Source organism: Mustela erminea, chromosome 20, assembly GCF_009829155.1.
Source record: "Mustela erminea isolate mMusErm1 chromosome 20, mMusErm1.Pri, whole genome shotgun sequence".
Classification (NCBI taxonomy): domain Eukaryota; kingdom Metazoa; phylum Chordata; class Mammalia; order Carnivora; family Mustelidae; genus Mustela; species Mustela erminea.
The window spans coordinates 996041-1005829 of record NC_045633.1 but is presented as its reverse complement, the minus strand read 5'-3'; the positions used below and the strand labels follow the sequence as shown (position 1 = coordinate 1005829).

General features: G+C 56.0%; 1 protein-coding gene across 2 annotated transcripts; it reads left to right on the top strand.

Annotated features, from left to right (window-relative positions):
- The first annotated feature begins 609 nt into the window (after positions 1-609).
- On the top strand, positions 610-5084 carry ZNF48 (zinc finger protein 48). 2 transcript variants are annotated; one of them, XM_032327841.1, is made up of 3 exons: positions 610-695; positions 1231-1324; positions 2471-5084. In XM_032327841.1, exons 2-3 carry the CDS (start codon positions 1246-1248, stop codon positions 4270-4272), a joined length of 1881 nt encoding a protein of 626 aa, XP_032183732.1. In that variant the 5' UTR covers positions 610-695; positions 1231-1245; the 3' UTR covers positions 4273-5084. The 2 variants fall into 2 exon arrangements, with proteins under 2 accessions (XP_032183732.1, XP_032183731.1); XM_032327840.1 differs by lacking the exon at positions 610-695 and adding an exon at positions 870-1065.
- The last annotated feature ends 4705 nt before the right edge of the window (positions 5085-9789 follow it).

Sequence of the window (9789 nt, the reverse complement as noted above, 5' to 3'; positions counted from 1 at the left end):
TCTGTTGACCTGTCCCCTAGTCTCCCCGAGGGCTCTTTCTTTGTGTCCCTATCTCTTTGTCTCCGCCTGTTTCACTGTCTTTTGTTCCTCTGCCTCTTGGCCTGCTTCTCTCCGGATTCCCTTCGTTTTCTTACAGTTCCTCCGCCTGCGCTTCGAAACTACCTCTTAGGTTTCTACATCCCTTTGTCTCTGGCGGCCAGTCTCTTGCTCCTGTATTTTTAGGCCGTCGCAGTCTCCCTCTCTCTGCCTTTGTGTCCCCTCTGACTCGGGGCTCTTGGGCTGCGACTTTAGGGGTCTCTGGCTGAGGGTCTCCGCTCCGCGACCCTCTCGCCGCCGTCTCTCTGGAGCCCGCCCCCATCCCCTGGCGGCCGCTCGGGCCTCGGTCTGCCCCAGCCCGGCCCCTCCCCACTCCCCACTCCGCCCCCGGCCCGCGGCCTCTCGGACCGGCCCCGCTTTGTTTCCTGCGTCTCGGCGCCCCGCCCCCGCCCCGTCGGGGTCTCCGCCGCCCGCCGCCGCCCTTTGTTTGGCGCGGTCTCTCCCCCAGCCTCTCCCCGGGTCAGTCCTCGGATCTCTCTTTGTGTCTCCGGGCCGGGGTGGCCGGCGCCGTCGGCCAGCCCCAGAGGTCGGCGCCGGGGGCCCGGCCCAGCGACCCTTAGGCGGCGTCTCCGGCCCTCCCGCCGGCTGCAGCCCAGGAGGTACACAGTTAATACCACCGAGTTCGGGCCGCCGTCCTCGGCTTAGAGTAGCCCCGTCCGCGGCTCGCGGGCTGCCGCCGGCCACCGAGCTCCGGAGGACGCGGGCGGCCCCGCAGGCGCGCGGCTCCGCCCAGGTCCTAGAGCGGCTCCGCGAGGACCGGCGCTTCCGCTTCCCGTCCCCGCCCCCGGCGGCCGCCCCCGGGACGCCTGGCTCGGAGCCCCCTCCCCGTTTGGCGCGGAGCCCGCATCCCGGGGCCGCCGGCGGCTCGGGCGGCGGAGCCCGGCCGGGGAGCCCGCGAGGGTGTTGGGGTGACACAGCCGGAGGCGCCCAGCAGGCGGAGGGGGCGCTGCGGGCCGGAAGGAGCAGCAGGTGCAGGGGCGGCCGGCGGCGCGGGCGGGGGTCCCCGGGAGCCGCGCCCCGCACCTCGGACCCGGCCGCTGCCCGGGGCGCGCGGTGGCCGGCAGAGGGCAGCGGCAGGGCGCCGCGGGCCGCACATGGCTGTGTGACCCCGGGATTGTCTGTCCCCTTGCGCAGGGCGGTGTGCGGGCGATGGAGCGCGCGGTGGAGCCCTGGGGCCCGGATCTCCAGGGCGCAGAGGAGAGGGAGCAGCTGAGAGGCGCCCGCACAGGTGAGGGCCGGGGCGGGTGCGCCGCCAGCGGCAGGTAAAGGCCGGGAGGGGACTCCGGGGGCTGGGCTGTTGTGTCTGGCCGAGACCCGGAAAAATCGGACTTGAACTGTGCTTCCAGGGGGAGGGGGAGGGGAGAGAAGAGCCGAGGTTCGGGAGCCGACGTTTCTGAGCACCTCCTGTGCGCCAGACCGTGAGGGGCTCCGTCTCAGGGGCTCTCCCGGCTCCTCGACGAGCACCCCCAGCCTCACTGCCGCTGCCCTACTTCAGGCCTCGTTTGATCTCATCCTGACCGTCGCAAGTGCCACCCCACATCCCTGTTCTCTTCAGCGGTGCACTCAGCGGCCACATTGATCCAAGTCTAGATTTAATCCTGTTTCCCTTCTCAGAAACCTTCCCGAGCTCCCTTCTGCCTACTAATCAAAAGCCTAGTGTTCGATCTAGGCCTTACGTGCTTAATCGAGTCCCAACATCCCTCTCCAGCTTTATCTTCCATTCCGCTCCATGGTTTACTCTTTTCTTTTGTTGTGAAAGCGTGGCCCTGTCTCCTTAGTTCCTCTCTCGCCTGTGACAGCAGTTATTCCGAGCCCACAATTATAATTATTTGTGCTTCATCGTCTCTCTCCTACCAACCCTATGCATTTTGAGGGACAGGCATGTGTCTGGGTCCTCTCAGGTACACGCAAGATGATTGAAGTAATAAATTACAGGATGGGGTAATAGAAGAAGATATAATAGAAATAGCAAATACTAGGTTTTCCAAATAGAGACAGTATAATGTGGTTAATGCAGGCTTGGGAATTAGAACTGAGTTAGAAACGTGGCTTTGCTACTTTCTAACCTTTATAACCTTGAGCAAGTAACTTAAATTCTCTGAGTCTTCCAGTCTATAAAAACGGAGTAGTAACCATATTATCTCGTAGCATTGTTTGCAAGGATTCAGTGGTGCCTAGTTGGTGACTGGCACACGTTAAGGACATTACCATTGTGAAGGAGAGGCAGCAATAATAAGTGTTGCAGAAGTTCGGAGGAGAGAGGGAAAGCATCCTGTGACTGCAGATTGTCAAGGAAGCCTTGCTGGGGAAATTGTTATCCGAGATAGGGGCTGAGCCAAAGGGCAGGGTCTATTGCTCCCTTTTCTTTCCCCAGGTATAGGGAGTGAGGATGTGGAGACTTCTCAGCCGGATGAGTTTGAACATACCCCACAGGAGGATGACTTGGGGTTCAAGGAAGAGGAAGATTTGGCCCCAGGTCATGAAGTAGGAAATGCCTCTCTCAAACCTGAAGGCATCCAGACCTGGGATGACTTGTGGGTCCAGAGAGAGGGACCAGGAAAACCTCAGGCTCGGGACAGAGGTCCCCGGCTCCTGGGAGAGCCACGTTGGGGCCAGGCTAGTGATCGGGCTGCTGTGTGTGGTGAGTGTGGCAAGAGTTTTCGGCAGATGTCAGATCTGGTAAAACACCAGCGGACCCATACAGGGGAGAAGCCCTACAAGTGTGGGGTCTGTGGCAAGGGCTTTGGGGATAGCTCTGCCCGTATAAAACATCAGCGAACTCATAGTGGTGAGAAGTCCTACAGAGCCCGACCACCAGCCCAAGGCCCCCCAAAGATTCCTCGGTCCAGGATCCCAGCTGGTGAACGCCCCACAATCTGCGGCGAGTGTGGCAAGAGCTTCCGGCAGAGTTCTGACCTGGTGAAACACCAGCGGACACATACGGGTGAGAAGCCCTACAAGTGTGGCATCTGTGGCAAGGGCTTTGGTGACAGTTCTGCTCGCATAAAGCACCAGCGGACACACCGGGGGGAGCAGCCTCCCCGGCCCGTGGTGCCCAGACGGCAGCCTTCTCGAGCGGCCACGGCAGCCACCCAGGGACCCAGGGCCCAGGACAAGCCGTATATCTGCACCGATTGTGGCAAAAGATTTGTGCTCAGCTGCAGCCTTCTGAGCCACCAGCGCAGTCACTTGGGGCCCAAACCCTTTGGCTGTGACGTGTGTGGAAAGGAGTTTGCCCGGGGCTCAGACCTGGTGAAGCACCTGCGGGTGCACACAGGAGAGAAGCCCTACCTGTGCCCTGAGTGTGGCAAGGGCTTCGCTGACAGCTCTGCCCGGGTCAAACACCTCCGCACCCACAGTGGGGAGAGGCCTCATGCCTGCCCAGAATGTGACCGCACCTTCAGCCTCAGCTCTACCCTTCTCCGCCACCGCCTCACTCACATGGAGCCCCAGGACTTCAGCTTCCCAGGCTACCCCCTGGCCCCCCTGATCCCCAGCCCACCCCCCAGCTCAAGCCCACCCCCACCTCCCCTTGGCACGAGCCCCCCGCTGACACCTCGAAGCCCTTCACATTCAGGTGATGGGCCGTTTGGCCTGCCTGGCTTGGAGCCAGAGCCCGGGGGCCCCCAAGCTGGGGAACCTCCCCCACCACTGGCAGGGGACAAGCCCCACAAGTGCCCTGAGTGTGGCAAGGGCTTCCGCCGAAGCTCGGACCTAGTGAAACACCATCGCGTGCACACAGGGGAGAAGCCCTACCTCTGTCCCGAGTGTGGCAAGGGTTTTGCTGACAGCTCAGCCCGAGTTAAGCACCTCCGTACCCACCGTGGTGAACGGGCTCGGCCACACCCACCATCCACTCTCCTGAGGCCACACAACCCCCCTGGCCCGGCCCCCACAGCCCCTCGACCCCGAGCCCGAGCCCAGCCCTCCGGACCCAGCCAGCCCCATGTGTGTGGCTTCTGTGGGAAGGAATTCCCCCGGAGCTCAGATCTGGTCAAACACAGGCGAACACACACTGGGGAGAAGCCATATAAATGCGCAGAGTGTGGCAAAGGTTTTGGGGACAGTTCTGCCCGCATCAAGCACCAGCGTGGGCACTTGGTTCTGAGGCCCTTTGGGACAGGGGATGGTCGGGCAAGGCCCCTCAAGGAGGAGCCACCCACAGGACTGGAATGATGGGGTCCAGGGAAGGTGGAAGCCCAGGAGACCAAAGGGAGGGTGTCTGCTGCTGAAGCAGAGACTAAAGGGCCGGGGAGGTGGTGGGAGGGAGGAGGAGGGGAGGAAGTGGGAGAAAGGAGTGAAGAGATAGAAATAGAGATTGGAGACAATGACCTTGAAGCTCAGGAAACTGTCCTGGCTGGGCTCAGTCAGGACCTTGACGGTATGGTCTATACCCCCAGCTTCTAGAACACTGCCTCATATTCTGAATAGTGTAGGCACTCAATACTTATTGAATGAATAAACTGGCCTTAGCCTGAGGGCCCTAAAAAACTAAATTCTGCTGCCTCTTAACCTGTTAAGAATTGATCCCACCCAACTCTGCCTCTAGGTGACCAGCACCCTGGCCAGCACCAAACAGGGTTGTTTTGACTTTATGAGCCACAGCAGTGAGACTTCAGGAGTTTGGGGGTGATAGGCAGGGGGCATCTTGAACCTTCTGATGGGAAGAGTATTGCTAAGTGGATTGCAGTATGCAGTCTCCGGCCACTAGACATGGTCTTAGCCAGGAAGGGTGCTGTTGGACAGCCCGGACCTTCCTGCCCTGGAGAACCCCAACCAGCCCTCACACCTGGACGCTGGCCGAATAGACCAGAAACAGCAGGAGGAGCAGTCATACACTCGATGCCAAGCCCAGGTCCGGGTGGATGGCAGCAGAGACAAAGCGGCTGGGTGAGGGCAGGACTGGAGGGAGGAGAGGCCAGGGAAGCTCCAAGGCGGGACAGCCACGTCTCCGTGCATCTCCTCGCCAATAAACTTTCTTGTCTGAAGCTGGGACTCTGCTTGTGTGTGTGTGCGGGGAGGGGTAGGGGACGGTGGCAGAGCCTCACCACGCCTGAAGCCATGGGCAGACTCGTGAGGGTCCCCTGCCCGCTTCGAGCCGGTCAAATAAAGCCGCTGGAAGAGTCAGCCGCTTTCCAGCGGGTTGGAACAAACGGCCACCAGGGCTGTCAGCGGATGCCCCAGACCTGCGTTCTGGCTGTCCACAGGCGCCCCGACGTCACAACGTCGAGCGCGACCCCTAAAAGGAAAAACACTCGGCGCCCCGGGGGGTGGAGGGGGCTGGGAGTGGGGGGAGGAGTCGATCGGGGAGCGCCGTTGCTATGGCGACAGGTGGGGGAGGGAGAAACGTGGCCGTCGGTCTAGTTCAGGCGCGGAGGTCCCCCCACTGAGGCTCTGCCTACGGGGACACCCCGCCTCCCTGAGACCCTTTTTTTTTTTTTTTTTTTTGCGAGAAGGAGGTCATTTGCTTAGTCCAAAAGGAGGGCAAAGGGGCTGCCTCTTTCTCTCCCGGAAAAAGCAGCCCTATTTTCCCAGCGACCCATGCGTCATCCAGAGCAAGACTCCCAATTCCCAGCTTTTTCCGAGGAGGGCGCCAGTAGGAAAGAAAGGAAAGAGGAACCGACCCGATTGGCCAGGGACAAAAAAATAAATAAGTAAATAACGACGAGGATCGTTCACCCAACTAAGACACGAAGGGCAAGACCGCCCGCAACTTCACGAGCTGGGCGTCGGAGCTGCTCTCCGTGGGGTCCGCGCACCGAAGCTCTCGCGAGATCTTAGCCAGGGCCCGGCTTCCCCAGAAACCGCGGAGGCCGCCCGCGGCGCGTCCTGCTGCGCTCCCCACCCCCGCCGAGTTCTGCGCGCTCGGAACGGGGCGTTCCGGCCTGGGGTCCTCGGGGCTGCGGTCCTCGGGGCACACGCACCCACAGGCCTGAACGGAGGCCTTCGGGGGCGCCTGGCAGGTCGCCGCTGCTGGTTTCCGTGTGTCCCCACCCTAGATCCTGCAGCGATCTTCGTAAAATTAATCTGTGCGTGTCGCTCCCTATTCAAAACCCTGTCGGAGCTCCGTATGTCTCCTCTGGAAAATGCAACCCCTTGGCATCCAGGTTGGCATTCAAGGTCTTGCGTTGGTGTGGTTTCAGCCCTGTGCCTCCTAGTTATCGCTTCTTTCCCTCCGCCACCCCACCCCGGCCCGTTCAGCTCTCCAAGTCAGACCACTTCAAGCACTGCTTTCTCCCCGAAGCCCTCCCTGGACCTCCAGCCCGAGTTAGAATCTCCTTCTTCGGAACACCGGAAACACGGGGAACGGCTTGAGGATGGTTACCGGCTGCGTGCTGGCTGTGGGGTGCCGAGGGGGCAACAGTCTCTGGCCTCAGCCTCTATGCAGAAGACAGACGTTGGCCAAGTAACTACAAGTGTAGCAAGGGCTATGCAGGAAGAACGCTACGGAAGGGAGTCCTGCCTGATCCCAGGGCCTCTCCAAAGAAGTGGCAGCTATGTTTACCCCACGGATGACTTGGAGTAAGCCAAGAAAGGAGGAGTAAGGGGTGGTATAGGAGCGGGAGGCTTCTAGGCAGAGAGAAGAGGTTGCTCCCAAGTCCTTGGGCATTCAAGAACTGAAGGAAAGTTCTAACGGATCTGAACTCAAACAGTGAAATGTCCCGGCAGGAGCCTGGAACACAATAGGCCTCACTAAATACTTTGGTTCTCAGTGTCCTTGGACCATGTTATGGTTTTCACAAGAGTTTACCGTCCCACAAGCTGCTGCCTCCTTGTCAATATGGCAAACTCCCACTCATCTTTGAAGGTCCTTCACATTTATCTCCTCAGAGAAGCCCGCCCCGATGACCACTCCCTTCCCAAGGGATTATTGTTATTCACTCATCTTAATATCTGCCAGAACATTTATAGACCTACTGCTTTTCCTTCCATACATATATATTTATATTTATTCCTATAAAATATGTATTTTAATTACAATCTTTTTTGCTAGACTATGAGATTCTCAAGAACAGAAACTGAGTCTGAGTTCAGGTATATACTTGTACATGTTTGTAGAACAAGTGCACAGAAGTCCTTTTCTTCTTTTCCAAGCATCTATTCCAAAGCCCTCCTCTGGCAGGACACCCTTCCAGGGGTGACTTTTCACTGTTCCCTGCTGAGTTTTCTCACTGATTGAATCGGGGCAAGCCTTTTGCTAGCTAGGACTGGGCTTCCAGGCATAACCTAGCCCCTTCCCACATCTCATCCATCTCCCATGTTACACTTCCCCTTACTAACTCACTTGGCTCCGGCCGCACAAACCTCCTTTCTGTTCCTCAAATATGCCAAGCTTATTCTCACCTTAGGCCTTTGCAGGTTTTTTTTTTTTTTTAAATTTTTAAAGGCTTTATTTATTTGGCAGAGAGAGAGAGAGATCACAAGCAGGCAGAGAGGCAGGCAGAGAGAGAGGAGGAAGCAGGCTCCCCGCTGAGCAGAGAGCCCAGTGTGGGGCTCCACCCCAGGACTCTGAGACCATGACTTGAGCGGAAGGCAGAGGCTTAACCCACTGAGCCATGCAGGTGCCCCATGGCCTTTGCAGTTTTGTCTAGAACACTTTTCCTCCAGATTTTCAAATGCCTAATCCTTTCTCATCATTCCAGATTCATCTCAAGTATTATTTCCTGAGATGCCTTCCCTAAACACATGAAAGAAGCCCCCAAGGGGCGCCTGGGTGGCTCAGTTGGTTAAGCGTCTGACTCCTGATTTCAGTTCAGATCATGATCTCAGGGTCTTGAGATCGAGCCTAGCATCAGGCTCCATGCTCAGCAAAGGGTCTGCCTCAGTTTCTCTCCTTTTTCCTCTCCCTCCTTCCCCTGACTCTCTCTCTCTCCTTCTCCTAAATAAATAAGAAAGCCCCTAACCATACCCCCTCTATCGTATCAACTTGCCCTATTAATTACATTATCTGCAGTTATCTTGTTGATTTACTTGTTTACATTTTTACACTCTTAAAAGTGCTGTAGCAGCCAAGCTTGTTGTCTGTTCTGTTCACTACTCCATCTAGGCATCTCCAATACCTAGGATGGTACCAGGCTCATAGGAGGGCCCACACAACCGGAGTGGAGATCTTGAGTGTGAGTATCCAGTCATCTGCCCCTTTTTCCTGGCTCTGAGGAAGAGCAAAAGTTTGACCAGATGTCATCCCAACATCCAAATTATGCCCTGGCCTCTGAAGACTGAGACTGAGGTTTGAGAACTGGCTCTGCCACCAATTTCTTCATGTAATTTCATGTCTGAAAGATAATTTGGTGCTGGTGCAACAGAAAGATCATGAGCTTTGGAATCTGCTATTTACCAGCTTTGTGACTTCAAGCAAATTACTTAAGTTCTCTAAGCTTTAGTTCATTTGTCAGAGGGAGACAATATTATTATTATTTTTTAAAGATTTCATTTAGGGGCACCTGGGTATCTCAGTGGGTTAAGGCCTCTGCCTTCGGCTCAGGTCATGATCCCAGGATCCTGGATCGAGCCCGCATTAGGATCACTGCTCTGCGGGGGGCCTTCCTTTCTCTCTGCCTGCCTCTCTGCCTGCTTGTGATCTCTGTCTGTCAAATAAATAAAATCTTAAAAAAAAAAGATTCCATTTATTTACTTGACAGAAACAGAGAGCACAAGCAGGGGGAACAGCAGAGGGAGAGGGAGAAGCAGGCTCCCCACTGAGTAGGGAGCCAGATGCAGGACTCAATCTCAGAACCCTGGGATCATGACCAGAGAGGAAAGTAGAGGCATAACCATCTGAGCCACCCAGGGGCCCCGGGAGACAATATTATTGATCTCCACAGGGCTGTTATAAATAGACATAAGGATCGCAAGCACTTACTGAATGTTATTCCTCTTTCCTTTCTGAATCTTAGGTGCCCCATTCATAAAATGGAAGAATTGGGTACCTTTTTCAAGAGAAGTGGAAAATACAGATCTTTATACAAAATATCCCAATATTTAAGTGTGGGAAATTAAAATGTGTAAAAGACCACTATTTTTTTTTAAGACCACTATTTTTTAAAAACGAAATTTTTAAAATATTTAGTCAGAGAGCATGTGCACAGGCAGACAGAGCGGCAGGCAGAGGCAGAGGGAGAAGCAGGCTCCCTGCTTAGCAAGGAGCCAGATGTGAGACTAGATCCCAAGACGCTGGGATCATGACCTGAGCTGAAGGCAGCCGCTTAACCAACTGAGCCACCCAGGCGACCCTCCTGATCTCTTTTTTAAAAAGATTTTATTTATTTATCTGACATAGAGAGAGATCACAAGTAGGCAGAGAGGCAGGCAGAGAGAGAGGGAGAAGCAGGCTCCCCGCCGAGCAGTGATCCTGATGCGGGCTCGATCCAGGATCCTGGGATCTTGACCTGAGCCGAAGGCAGAGGCTTAACCCCCTGAGCCACCTAGGCGCCTCTAAAACGTATTTTTAAAAGTAAAAATAACCTGAAGGCCAAACAAGATACTTCCGTGGACTGGATCTACTGGAGCTACTGGATTTGGGCTACCAATTTTCCACTTAGCCTATCAGTTGTCAGGAATGCTATGACAACCCTCACTGTGTAACTTAAGCAAATCTGTTTTATCTCCCTCAAGTTCCTTTAGCTCACCTGTAAAATGGACCCACCCTTAGAGGACCCACCTTAGCCTAATGCTGGCGCGTAGTAGGCACAC

What these genes read in the sequence shown, in the direction of transcription:
- ZNF48 (XM_032327841.1), top strand. Translation starts at nt 1,246, where the DNA reads ATGGAGCGCGCGGTGGAGCCCTGGGGCCCGGATCTCCAGGGCGCAGAG. An exon ending in GCTGAGAGGCGCCCGCACAG is followed by an intron (nt 1,325 to 2,470) that starts GTGAGGGCCGGG and finishes TTCTTTCCCCAG; the next exon opens with GTATAGGGAGTGAGGATGTG.